At 39.2% G+C, this 14,709-nt stretch overlaps 1 protein-coding gene across 2 annotated transcripts in view; it reads left to right on the forward strand.

The window, feature by feature from the left end:
* Positions 1-14,709, forward strand: part of VAT1L (vesicle amine transport 1 like) — a 96,128-nt gene that overhangs the window by 28,320 nt on the left and 53,099 nt on the right. For both annotated transcript variants that reach the window (XM_038368913.2, XM_038368914.2), the window contains exons 4-6: positions 6,317-6,459; positions 13,097-13,200; positions 14,305-14,360. In XM_038368913.2, the coding sequence (XP_038224841.1) occupies positions 6,317-6,459; positions 13,097-13,200; positions 14,305-14,360 (303 nt within the window). The remainder of the gene's footprint in view (positions 1-6,316; positions 6,460-13,096; positions 13,201-14,304; positions 14,361-14,709) is intronic.

Genomic DNA, 14,709 nt, shown 5'->3' on the forward strand with positions numbered 1-14,709 from the left:
ATCCTTATGTGGACGGATGCCAAGGCTCACAGGGCTATCTAGTTATCCTAGTGTAAATAAAAGCCCTGATTACTGATATGTATTATATATTACCAGGAGTTCTGTTTGGAATGAACAATAAGAGTGTTTATCCATGAATGATCTTACTAATTATGCAGGCAGTTTACAAACACCAACCTTTGGCTAGAAATATAGCAAGGGTTTGCTAAATTCAGCCAGACATCATTATTAGAATCACAGTGCCAGTTCTTGCCTCCAGGTCTCTGTGAGATTATACAGGCGCAATCAGAGGCTGAATGTGGCTTATAAATATGTCTTCTGTGCATCTGTTTTAACAAAATAACTGTAGGGACAACTCTATATTCAATTCCAAATGTAAACAAATCAGTGTTTATCCAATATCTCCTTCCCCTAGCCTCAGGAAAATACCATTTTTCCATGTTAATTCAGAGCATTTAAAGCCCACTGTGACTAGACATTTAAAACTCAGACAGTTTAAGGCACAGATCCTACAAATAGCTCCCCGCAAGCAGACTCCTGCTCCCATGTAGAGCTCCATTGACGTCTATGGAATTCTGCCCAAGCCCAGGAGCTTCCATCCATAAGGAGCTGCTTGTAGGATCTGGACCTTAGTTTGTAAGGGGTCCTGTGTATTTTGGGCCTAAGCCGATGAGCCCTTTGGTTTCAATGGGAACCCTACGTGCAGAGGCCTTGCAAGAGTGGGTGATTAATTTGTTCTGACTCACTCTCCACATCTTGCTTGTGAATAATAATAATAAAAAAGAAAAGGAGTACTTGTGGCACCTTAGAGACTAACAAATTTATTTAGTCTCTAAGGAACCACAAGTATTTCTTTTCTTTTTTGCGAATACAGACTAACACGGCTGCTACTCTGAAACCAATAATAATAAAAAGCTTAGTGAACACTACACATAGTTGTGCCTGCTTTCTTGTCACAACCATCTGATAGAAGTGAATATCCATCAGACTCTCTCCTCCTCTGCTTATAGAGTGCATTCACTCATAACTTGACCCAGCTGATTAGAAACACTTACAAACATCTCATCTAGCCTGGAGAAAGATTGTAATGAAATCAGGCAAAAGCTGATCTTGATATGAACGTTTTGCAGAGCTCTGCTTCCGGCCTGATTATTCTGCTTTCAGTGGTACTGGGTGCAGAATGGTAATTCCATTTCACAGGGGATTTCAAGACGTCCAAATTTTGGGTTTGCTCCTATTGAAAACAAAATAAAAAAAATTCAAAATTCTCTGTGACACAGAAAAATGGAAATGTTGATAACTTCAGAATAAATTCTTCCTGGTGGGAAGAAAGGGAGCCATGAGTCTGGATGCCTTGGGAGCCATAAATGAGCAGGGAGCCCCAGAGCTTGGGACAGCCAGAACTTTCAGGCTCCCAGCTTCCCTTCAGCCTACCAGATGGATTACCCCAAAGCAGGGAAACCTAGAAGCTTTGGGGTCTGTGACTCTGAAAGCCTGGGCATATTTTGAAATCTGCCTGGGTTTCGGAGGAACTTACCCAAAAATGAGCTGTCTCCACAGAATATTTTGATTGTGATGAATCAGCAAACTGAAGAAAAAAATTAATTTTTCCAGCCTGCTCTAGTTTTCAGTTAGACCAGGAGTAACTATTGAATTAGTCTCATTTTAAGTGGGAGGAGAATCAGGATTCATTTTGTGTCTCACTTGCTCCTTGTTCCAGGCTCTACCAAAGAGCAACATGACTTTTCTTTCTTAAATTCAGACCAGAAGCAGTGGCTGCAATTGTATTTCATAGCTCAGGAGCGCTTAAGCAACATGACCAGTTCAAAATACTACAAGATACTTCATACTTTCTGATGGATCATGCTTAAAGGAATACATAAAAACAAAAAAAGTGCTTGCCAGATTACAGGGGCTCAACTCCTCTACTGTAAAATGGCAAAATTATCTTAAAAAGGTGTTTGAGTAAATGGCACAAACTAACCTCAACCCTGAAATATCCCTCATTTAACAGGCATCCAATACTCAAGTATAGTGTTACTAATAAAAGAGGTGGAGTAGGCATGTTTAAAAATGCAATATTTGTCTCTCACACACTTATCTCCTATTGTAAGCATAGCAGGATGCTGTGGCTATTGCAGGTATACTAGGCCTGATCGTGTATTTTGAATGCCTCCCACTGTGACTTCCTCACTAGAGCTACAAAATCCTGATATAGCAGCACCAAACTGCCCTCCTTGTTTATCAAGATCGAACATTTACAACCTACCATAATTCTTTCTTTCTTTCTTTCTTTCTTTCTTTCTTTTTTTTTAAGGTAGCCATAACATGCTGCAGAACTTTTTCTGTAGAAGAAGAATTGTGGTACAGGTTTAGCCCAAGGCACCTCCAAACATTTTCAGAATCTTTAAAGAAGATATACAGATTAACAGCATGCCCCCAGGCTGTACTTCATAAAATTAATGCTATGCCCCCCCCGGGGGGAAAAGATGTCAAATACAAGTAGCAAAGAGTGTGCTCATCAACTTCCTTTTCAGTATGGTATTTATTTTTGTGTTGCATGTGCCAAAATTATATTCCAAAGGATCAAGGGCAAAGAGGATTGTCAACATTACTTATAGTGTTTCTATGGAAGGACTAATGAGGATAGTCATATAGAGGGTGAAAGTTTGCTTATTATACAAAAACTTAGGGAAACTATTATGTAAAATCTCTAAGCTCAAACACATGGCTGGAAGCATATATTTTTCATTGTATCTTAGGGTCTCAAAACACAGTTTGTCAAATTAGGTTGATCCCATTGTTGTCAGTTCTCCTTTAAATTGGAAATGGTAAAACTGAAAGGGTGATTGCCATAAATATAAAGGGAAGGGTAAACACCTTTAAAATCCCTCCTGGCCAGAGGAAAAACCCTTTCACCTGTAAAGGGTGAAAGCTAGGATAATTTCGCTGGCACCTGACCAAAATGACCAATGAGGAGGCAAGATACTTTCAAAGCTGGAGGGGGGAGAAACAAAGGGTCTCTCTCAGTCTGTGTGATGTTTTTGCCAGGAACAGAAAAGGAATGGAGTCTTAGAACTTAGTAAGTAATCTAGTTAGATATGCGTTAGATTCTGTTTTGTTTAAATGGCTGATAAAATAAGCTGTGCTGAATGGAATGTATATTCCTGTTTTTGTGTCTTTTTGTAATTTAAGGTTTTGCCTAGAGGGATTCTCTGTTTTGAATCTGATTACCCTGTAAGGTATTTACCATCCTGATTTTATAGAGGTGATTCTTTTACTTTTTCTTTAATTAAAATTCTTCTTTTAAGAACCTGATTGCTTTTTCATTGTTCTTAAGATCCCAGGGTTTGAGTCTGTGGCCACCTATGCAAATTGGTGAGGATTTTTATCAAGCCTTTCCCAGGAAAGGGGGTGTAGGGTTTGGGAGGATTTTTGGGGGAAAGACATTTCCAAGCAGGCTCTTTCCCTGTTATATATTTGTTAGACACTTGGTGGTGGCAGCAATAAAGTCCGAGGGCAAAAGATAAAATAGTTTGTACCTTGGCAAAGTTTTAACCGAAGCTGGTAAGAATAAGCTTAGGGGGTTTTCATGCAGGTCCCCACATCTGTACCCTAGAGTTCAGAGTGGCGAAGGAGCCTTGACAGTGATAGTTACTCTTCCGTAGCTTGACTGCAGCCTTAGTAAGATGAATATCTACATGTAAATGGTGAACATCAGAATGGCAATACTGGGTCTGATCAATGGTCCATCTAGTCCTGTCTTCCAACAGTGGCCAATGCCAGGTGCTTCAAAGGGCAATCATGAAGTGATCCATCCCCTGCCATTCAATCCTAGCATCTGTCAGTCAGTGGCATAGGGACACCTAGAGCATGTGGTTACATCCCTGACCATCTTGACTCTTCAGCATGTGTGCAGTGTGCCCAGTCATTTAACAACATCGTCATCAGCCAAGTGAAGAGCCGGTAGTCCCCTGTCAATGTAAGTCAGCAGGCACTCATCAAGGATCTGCGACATAGTCTGAAGTTGACTGCATCCCATCTGAAGAGAGTGGCTGCACAATTGCCCTATCCTGTTCGAAACCAGTTCACAGATGACCACAGGTGCCTTGGCAGGTCAAAACTTAGTGGGCAGATGGTTGGGTAACGAGTTGATTAATGACTGTCATTGCTGACCACTTGTTATGCCAAGCAGATTCCATCATCATGTCCTATGGTGGCATAAGTGACCATAAAGGGCATCTAGAAGACCAGCAACTGAGGGGTGATTGAAGAGGTCTGAGTACAGAGGCGAGTCTTGGCTAATAGCCATTGATGGACCTATCCTCCATGAATTTATCAAATTATTTTTTTAATCCAGTTATAGTTTTGGTTTTCATGACATTCTGGCAATGAGTTCCATAGGCTGACTGCATTGTGTGAAGTACTTCTTTTTGTTTGTTTTAAACCTGCTGCCTATTAATTTCATTGGGTGACTCCTAGTTCTTGTGGTATATGCAGGGCTGAATAACATTTACTTCCTCTACACCATTCATGGATTTTATAGACTTCTGTCATGTCCCTACTTAGTCATCTCTTTTCCAAGCTGCAAAGTCAGTCTTTTTAATCTGTCTTTAAATGAAAACTATTCCATACCCTTAATCATTTTTCTTGCCCTTCTCTGTACCTTTTCCATTTCTAATGTATCCTTTTTGAGATAAGGTGACTAGAACTGCATGCAGTAATCTAGGTGTGGGTATATCGTGGATTTATATAGTGGCATTATGATATTTACTGTCTTCTTATCTATCACTTTCCTAATGATTCCTAACATTCTGTTAGCAGTTTTTTGGGGTTGGTTTTTTTGTTTTTGTTTTTTTTTGGACTGCCATTGCTCTTTGAGCAGTTGTTTTCAGAGAGCTATCCATGATGAATGATACATATAATAAGAAAAAGGGCATACTGTATCTGTGCAGAAAGCTGGCTGAAAATGGGAAGATTTTGTAAAAAAAAAAAAGTCAACATTTTGAAGTTTTCTGTTTTGCATTTTCCATGAAATTGTCAGCAAATTTTTCCATGAAACTTTTGTCAAAGTCATGTTCAAAAGTTTTTGTTTCTCAATACTCCATTTTCAGTCAGAAAATCTATTTTCTGTAAATGCAAGAAATATAACTTTATAAACAATGTTGATTAAAAAAAATTCAGTAAAAAGTTCTGTTTAAAAGAGATCAGAAAATGTTGCAGAAATGAGAAATTTCTGTAAAGTCTATAATTTTTCCTAAAAATGTTGTTTTTGACAAAAAGACCAAAATTGGAAAAAGAAACACTCAGAATTCTGAAAAGTTCTACTGCATCCTCTCCAACCCTCCTTTCTATATTAAGAGATACCATTAACTTAAAACCATGTTAATTTCTTCATAGGTGAGTTAAGTAATTCCAGGTACTTCACCAGCACTTACAATTTCATATTCTATTCTAATAATAACCATTGTTCTGTGTTTTGTTGCTATGTGAAAAACCCACCCAAATGGAGGAAAACGACTGTACCAGGAAAAAGTGATATCCTGCTTGTTCATAAGGACCTGGATCCCTAAGGTACTTGGGTGCCTAACTCCCACTGGTTTTAATTAAATCAATGGAAGGTGGGGACCTAAATATCTTGTGAGGATCTGGGCTTTAGAATCTTAAGTCTCATTAACTCTCAGTGAGACTTTAGCTCTTACTCAGTGCACCCAATGTAATTTTAAGTAAATGAGTCCTCCACTGCTCACATGCTTATAGTGACACAAGCTACAAATGTATTTAAGAGCTTTCAAAGCCTAAAGATGCACATCATACAGGTAAGCATAAGATCCACTGATCATTTCCCCCAATATACACTCAAAAATCTGGCCTAAGCTGCTGGTAAATGCCCATAGTAAACAAACTGGAAAAAAAATTTCTGGTAATCCTTCAATAATAATCATTTTAGGTCAGTATATAAATGTCTTTCATGCAAAAGTATAATTTTAAGTGGATGCTGTCCCTTTAATTGGAACATTTTACAATAGCTGAATTCACTTCAAAACACCATTGTGAAAGGGATACATGTGTGGTAGTTTTTCCAGTATAATTTATCACTTGCTAAACTAATTTTATCCCCAAAGAATATTTTTCTGGATATGCGTGGGTTTACATCTGTTTTATTGTGTGACTGTGAAATGTCGGATCAGGATAAAGAAAGTTTTGAAAACTGCATATGGTCAGCCTGGGATTTTATTGTATTATGAGTGAATTGGCAGGCAGAAATCAAGTAACTGACTTTGTCAGTGGAACTGATATAACAATATATTTACAGGGTCAAGCCGTTGCTCAGCTCTGCTCAACAATCCCCAGTGTTACTGTTTTTGGAACAGCTTCCTCTTTCAAGCATGAAGCAATCAAAGATTCAGTAACTCACCTGTTTGACAGAAATGTAGACTATGTCCAAGAAGTAAAGAGGTAAGGGTTTTATTTTAATTATCAAGCAATAGCTAGCAAATTACTATGGAAACAGTGAGTTAAGCATATCTATGAGAACTGAATGAACAAGTTGGTTTTGGAACAATCACAGATCTAATCTAGATGTTCTCTAACTTTCTATTGAAAAGATAATTATAGCAAATCGGTACCTCCCTCTTCCTTTACGATCCAACATGGGCGTTATTGATCATGTTCACTTAGATGCCCGCTACAAGTCAAAGAAATTAAATGAAAGAGAACAAAGAACTTGACTGGGGGGGATCTAATCTCATATTATTTTCCTGTAGCCTGATAATCTCTTATTATTGCTGTTCACAAAGTTTCAGTAGATTTTGGTGCAATTTCTTCAAAATGTTTGGGAATTCTCTTGTGTGATTCTGTCTATCTAGGTTCTTATATTGTGCAAACCACTAGTATCTTGAGTTCTATGGTGTCTGGTTGGATTGTGAAGACTTAAAATTTGTCTGTTTGCTTTAAGGTTAGAGTCATTTGGTGGCCTCCTGAAGTTGTCACCTAGGCTTCAGTGCTTCACAAATGCTTGCAGTTTTTTGGGTTAATCTGATTAGTCTTGGCTGCTAAGGGATATATTTGGCAGGGAAAGTCAAACAAATTTTCTTTAAACAAATATTTGATGTTGCTGTTTTCTAATTCTACTTTAAAAATAAAGATGTCTTGACTGCACTGATGCACTATCTCAGTCAGCTGGAGGGAGCAACAGAAATTTCTACGTCCATTGCACATGCATGCACTCTTGTAGCATGTTGTGTGGGTTCTCCATAAGGGATGCTGCATCAAAATATATGCAAAGTTTGTAGCTTATATCACTTGGATTGGGATCAGAGTGGATCTCCTAAACTAAGCAGGCTCAGCGCATAGATGGGATGTCCCCAAAAAGAACATAGGCCGCAGGAAGTAGTGTTGGGTATTCGGTTGGTGACATGCTTCCTTCTCAAGTCACTGCTGCCGCAGCTTGGTGTTGGGGGAAACCATGGGAACTTTTGGAGGAGTGGATGTTGAAGATCCTGTGGCACTCCTCTGTAAGATCAGGGTGTTTAGTCCCCATATCCTGACATAATTCTAGTGTGAGTAATTACACTGTGCTTCCCACAAGTATTCTCTGAATTGTCAGCTGGATAAAGTATTCATCACTCTTTCATCCTACATGGGTTGAATAGTCTGACTACTGCTAAACTCCCCTGTGGCAGCTGCACTTGGTACGCTGGGGTATGCATGTGAGTGCTCTGTATTACCCCCTTAACACCCTTTTTAACTCCCATTAAGTTCAGTGGCAAGACTGTCCCTGACTTCAGGGGGAGTTGAATAAGGACCATAACAAAGGCCTTTTTATATCAGAAGAAAATTTCACTCAACACAACGTTTCAATAGATCAGGAGAAGAGCTGTCTGGCAAAGGGTATCTGCCCAGCACCACCTCTTCAGCCCTGGACTGTTGATAGGACCTCACTTCCCCCCACTGGAAGCTGCTGGGGCTGAATTTTCACTGCCAGTGGGGAGCTGCTGTAGCATGATGGTCCAGCTCCTCTTCACTTCCCTCTGGGAGCAGTTGCAACAGACCAGGAGTCAGCTGCCTCCCACTGTACTAGGGCCATTTGAACAAATGGGGAGAAAATGTTCACAGAATTTTTTCACTGTTCAACATTTGAAATTTTGAAGAAAAATTTCATCAGAATTCAAAACCAGCCCCTGCTCCTTATCCATGGGACACTGACTTCTTCTGTGCTCAACCAGGGAAAGATACAATCTCCTTGGAATGCCCCACTCCCTATAGTGGTAGGTGATCATGGTTCTATTCCAAGGGATTATTACAGTGGAACCCAGTTATAGTGGAGAGAAATTTTGCTACACGGAGTCCATTAAAATGCATGGCAGCAATTTGTAGCTTTCACTGTGGTTTACTACTAGTGGATTTTCCCCTATGATCAGTCCACAGGGTGTGTGATTTGGGGCCATTTGGAATGGAAGGTAAAACGTACATGCAAAATGTTACATTTCCTCTTCAAGTTTGCTGTGACTATGATGGCAGGGTGATGAGTGTGTCATTGAAATGTAGGTGGTAGAGCTGTGGAAAGTGAAAATGTCGATCCCATGGGAAATTCCAATATTTTGAATTTTTGGTTTGGTCTCAAATCAGAAAATGGAAAATGTTGATCTTGCAGAAACTGGTTTTCCATTGGAAAATACATTTTGATGGAAAATTCCTGATCCGCTCTAGTAGATAGATGGCTTGGTTGCCAGAGTGCAGTGGCTCTACTTCAAAGCTTGTTTTATATCAAAATCCTGCAGTAACAATGACTGGGATGATGTTTACAATAAAGATACCTTCACTGCCCTGATTACATTCTGAAAGGGTATGTTAAGTATAATCAAAAAGAAAAGGAGTACTTGTGGCACCTTAGAGACTAACAAATTTATTTCCGCATAAGCTTTTGTGAGCTACAGCATCATCCGATGAAGTGAGCTGTAGCTCACGAAAGCTTATGCTCAAATAAATTTATTAGTCTCTAAGGTGCCACAAGTACTCCTTTTCTTTTTACGGATACAGACTAACATGGCTGCTACTCTGAAACCTGTTGTTAAGTATCATGTGTTTACAAATGAATGCTCATCAAACTGCCTAACTGTAGAGAAAATTGTGTGCACTGTTGTTTTAGCAGTGCCGATTCCCAGATATTAGAGAGACAAGGTGGGTGAGGAAATATATTTTATTGGTCCAAGGCCTGTTTGGTGAAAGAGACAAGTTTTTGAGCACAGAGAGCTGAGCAGACCTGAAGAAGAACTCTGTGTAGCTCAGTAGCTTCTCTTTTTCATCAACAGAGGTTGGTCCAAAAAAAGATATTACCCACCTGGAGAAATGATTGGCCCACACAAATCAGCAGTGTCTAACTGTTACACTACGAAGGGAAGAAGTCTTATGTTTTGTGGCTCTTTGTCATGTGTTTCCAGCAGACATTTGAGGGCTGTCTTTCTCTCTCTTTTCTGAGGAAAATGAAAGATTCTTTATAGGTCATAAAGCTTTCTCTGTTCTCTGACTTTGTCTAATTGCAGTTAGGCCATTGCAAGAGGTAGGGTCATCACAAGCTAACAGTTGCTTTTGGGGCGTGGAAACTGTTGACTGCACCTTATGTCTTTGATAGTCCCAAGGGTATAATTATCATAGAATAATGTACCAGTGGTTTGCATAATTGTTTAATTAAAGAGAACTGGTAAATTATTTACAACTACTAGGGATATTTACTTGGTTATAAAGTAAAATAGCAGGTTTGGTCAAACTGGAGGCAGGAGCTCACAGGTTTAGAGGGTGCAGAGAAATGTGAAACCAGACCTTGTTACTGGCACCATTAGAGTAACTAATAATTCTCTCTCTTTTCTTAAAATAGCTCTGAACATTGTCGGGTTATATTTTGCACCTGAAAAAAGAGAGTGGATTTTTTGGCCAGTAAATACTGAGCTATGTTCAGAAATGTATGCAAACAAGGTTATTTATTGGAACCATATAAAAATTCAACTCCTCTGCTACACAAATTGTAGCCATATTCTGCCCTTGGGTTCATGTGGATGGCTCCTATTGACTTCTCTCTAAGCTTGGTTTGACTTAGTGCAGGATCCTCATAGATCAAAAATCCAAAACAGAATTCTGTCCATGTTCTGATGCTTAAAAACATACTATCTGAGAAGAAGTGAGATAGAAAATTACCTGTTTCCCCTTTTTTATTTTGCCTTATGAATGCAGAAGCAGCCCTCCCCTGCCATGTGACACCCATTCACACTCAAATTTATATCCACAAATCCTTTTGATATGCTGCAATTTTTGTGTAGGCCCTTCCATAGAAGGATCTATTTGGCTATTCAACTCTTGCCAGGCTGAAGAGCGTACGCCGTTCAAGTCTGTGCAGCAAAGCCCGAATGAGCACAAACTCTAGGGCTCAGATTCAGTATGAATTGCCTTTGATGAGGAGGTCGATTGTTCTTCTAACAAATGGACAATTCTCTCTTAAACTTGGTTGTAGCTAAATGGAATTCTAACATGACTGGGCCAGTGGACATAGATTGAGCCATGTTGGAACAAGCATTATTTAGCTAGATAAGGACGTTATGTAAACTAGAATATGACATTAGATCACTGTTATAAAACCTCAGCTTCAACCTCAATTCTTATCTAGGCTAGAGCATGGTTGTTATAACCATCTATACTGGCTGGCCAAATTATTTTAGGATCCTGGGAGGCCCATGTTGAACCATCAATTGAAAACTCTTAAGATCTATGGAGACAGGGTCAAAACTGTTGAATTGCAGCCCCTGTGGGGTTTGCTGTGTAAAAGTGAGTTAGTACAGTGGTCTTCATTGTAGTTGTAATGACTAAAGCCTAGATTGTACCTCTACATGAGAGAAACTGCGTAGGTGGTTAAAAAAAAATTCTGTAAGATTCCGCACTGAGTTTCTTTTGAATTCTTCTGTCAGGATGGTTGAATTTGCCCTCTTGTTCATAAAGCAAGGGGTTGACCTCCACCCACCTCCACGTGCCTTTGAATCCTCCAAATTAATGTGCAAGATGCAATGGAGCCCAGGATGCCCCAGTTCTGCCCCATGCATCTAGGCTGCCTCCAACCCCACTGGGCACTCCCTGACCCCCCCCATGAATGCCTCCATGATGCCCCTTTAACACTTAAAGTAATTTTCCCAATGAAGAGGGGACAATACAGCTCAAGGCTGTATTCTTTATTACAATACACATTCCACCAGCCTATGCATGGATACCCAAACCCATGGGGGGTTTCCAAAGAGACTAGGGCAGGAGTGATGGTACCCTGTGCCACCCTCCACAAAAAAAGAGGAGACCCACCCATGGATGATTCCTTCCATGTACACGGAGCCAAATTGTATACAATTCACCTAAATGAAGTTACTATCTGGCACCAGCCCTATAAATCTTTTTGTACCCTAACCTATTTAGGTTCTTATGACAACTGTGAGTGCCTGCCATCATTATCAGGAGTTACAACTGTAATATTTGTTTCTAGTGTGGAAACTATAGATTTCAAGTTTCCCTCTGAATCTGCATGGGAGATGAATCAGAGTGTATCATGTAGAATTATTTGCTTTCCTGAAGAAATTCATGTCTAACAGCTGTTTTTATAAGCACCAATACATCCCCATGTGTCTGAGGATAGACTCAGCCCTTAGTCACCTGAGTAGCATTTTTGTACTGGATTGTCATCTCACACTGGCTTCCCACTAGTGTCACTATTGACCTCAGTGAAGTTATTCTTGATCTACACTGGTGTGAGTAAAGAATTGAGACTGTTGACTTGAATGACATGTGAAGGAGATTGGGCTGTATTGTGAGCAAACACTCCCACAGCACTTCTGCTGCATGGTCGATATCTTCTATGAAGTATACCAATGCTGTTATTACAGTCAGTTGTTCATTCCCATGATCCATGTTCTAGTCTTTCACAGGCCTCTCTGATCTGCATAAACACTACTTGATTTATTTTCATAACCTCCCTATTTTAGGTTTCAGAATAGCAGCCGTGTTAGTCTGTATTCGCAAAAAAGAAAAGGAGTACTTGTGGCACCTTAGAGACTAACAAATTTATTTGAGCATAAGCTTTCGTGAGCTACAGCTTAGATTCCCATCTTGCCCTGTAAAATAGTTGTCGTGATAAATAATGATTTTCTCTCTCCCACCTTATTCACATAGTCTCTGTGCCAGAGATTAACAATATATAATTTCTACTTTCTCATGTTCTGCTTCTTTCCCTCAGTTGTTCTGGTTACAACACTGTTGCTCAGATAAACATATTTTTATCATCCTGTAATATACTCTCCCAGTCGAATCTCAATTAAGCCAAACTTCTCTTTCCTCCATAATTATCTGTACTACCTATAGCATTCTGACCACTCCACTATACTCGTCTTCCTCATTCATTTTTCCAGAAGAAAGAAATAAACAAAAATAGTGTAAAGGTAACCAATCATTTACTAAACACTTGGCTTTCTTTGATGCAACTCCTTTCCCATCTCACATATGTATGTTTAATTCAGGCCAGATTCTGACATCTTTACTCACATTGAGTAGTATGTTACTCCACAAATAGCCCCGTTAACTTCAATGAGATTGATTGTGGAGTAAGATACTACTTAACATGTCTGTGTGTGGCAGGGCTGAGACTCTAGGCCAAGTTTTTCAAAAGAGACTATTGATCTTGGCAGGTTTAGAGTAGCAGCCGTGTTAGTCTGTATACGCAAAAAGAACAGGAATACATGCACTTTAAGGTACCACAAATACTCCTGTTGATCTTGGGTGTCTCCATTGTTGCATACCCAAGTGGAGACGCCTTGTTTTCAGAGTGTGAATGCTAAGTACTTTTGGAGAATTAAGTTTGCTCCAGTTGTGTACTTTGTAACTGAGATGCTCAAAATCACTAGTTGCTTTTAAAAATCTTAACATTAGATAATAAACTCTTCTGACTCCTCGCTAAACTGCCTTTCAAACTGTGGGTGCTATGTAAACAATAACCCCATAGTAGACTGGTTAGAAGAAATGCAGTCTTGAGTCCTGTTGCAGTGTGAAATTTACCCTCCTTTTGTTTTAGAATCTCAGCAGAAGGAGTAGATATTGTTCTGGATTGTCTGTGTGGAGAAAATACTGGAAAAGGCCTCGGTCTTCTCAAACCACTTGGGACTTACATTTTATATGGTGAGTAAAAACAAAACAATTAGAAGTTTATTTCAAAGATACCAATTTGCCAATCTCTTCTAGCAGCATGGGGACCCCCTTTAAAACATCCAAGCTACTACATTCTCCCTGGGGAGTATGAAAAATGTATCTGCCATGTTACACTTTGTCAGTTCAATCATTTCTATTCAAGAGTCTCTGAGGATCTGATTCATAGGCTAAAAAATTAGAAGAAGCTAGTTGCTACAAAGCAAGTTGTTTTTTCAAAATATTCAAAGGCGGAAATGGCTCTGTGGTTCAGATAGTTGAATATCACTTGACCACATAGAAGGAATATGTTTGGGGAGCGACTTTGGATCTCTTATTCCTCAGGGACACAGGAAGCTAGCAGTTTGGCAGAAGTAACTGTAGTATGAAGCATGGAACTATAGAAAGAGTCATTTAGGAATGGCTTCATTTGGTCTGACACCAAGCAGTGCAAGCTGAATTCAGACTTCTAAATCTCTCATTTTAGAGCCTCAGCATGTATCACTGGCTACTCAGCGTATTTTAATAATAGAAATTGCTTCCCTATAACTCTGCCTATGTGCCACATAACTTACTGCTAATGAAACGGCAACATCCCCAGCCTCTGTGAGAGGAGAGTTAGAGACTACATATCTCTGAAAACTGAGAGAGAGGGGAAGTCTATATGGTTACAGCTACCACCTAGCTGCTAAACTATAGTGGTAGAGAGGAAACTGTAATGGGGAGGAAGATATTTGCTCTCAAAATACCTAATATTATCTAGTCTGCTTGTCTATGAACATCTGTTTGAGAGGCTGAATTGGTGTTTTTTCTGATCTCAGAAATAATGAAAGCTTATCTGTCATTTGATATGAACGAATCTTTCTTTTGTTTCTGAAATGTGTAGGATGCTATCAAGTTGATTTTTTTTGATTGCTGTACCAATGATAAAAGGAAGGGCATCATTATAGCTTATGCAATTTGGGAAAAAAAACTAAGAAGAATTTTTCCAAAGCACAAATAGAAATGTTTTTATTTTTTTAATGCAGACAATTAAGTGGCCTCATTCATTGACATGTTATAAGGAGTGTTTACATGCATGTGATCTCTTTTTTTCAGGTTCATCTAATATGGTTACTGGGGAAACAAAAAGCTTCTTTAGCTTTGCAAAATCAGTAAGTATAACAGAACCACAGGAGCACAATACCGCACTTATTAGCATTTATCTCCTAAACCCATTATTTTTAGCAGCTTAGTTCATCTTTACCAACACCAATCTAATTTGTCTCCATTCCATCGTTTACTAACTCCAGTATATAACATCACACTAGTGTAAATGAAGAGTGGTAAATGTAGCTTGACTGATAGGTTTTTCTTTTGGTATGACAGCTAGACCCAGGAGTCTGCTCTGTATGCAATAAATATTTGAGTTGCCAATAATCTGTATAAAGTTATTTTATATCTTAGACAAACCTAAACCATCAGTTTATTTTCTGAGCTGGTAGTAGCAAGTTACATGCACTA

This window comes from Dermochelys coriacea, chromosome 12, assembly GCF_009764565.3.
Source record: "Dermochelys coriacea isolate rDerCor1 chromosome 12, rDerCor1.pri.v4, whole genome shotgun sequence".
Classification (NCBI taxonomy): domain Eukaryota; kingdom Metazoa; phylum Chordata; order Testudines; family Dermochelyidae; genus Dermochelys; species Dermochelys coriacea.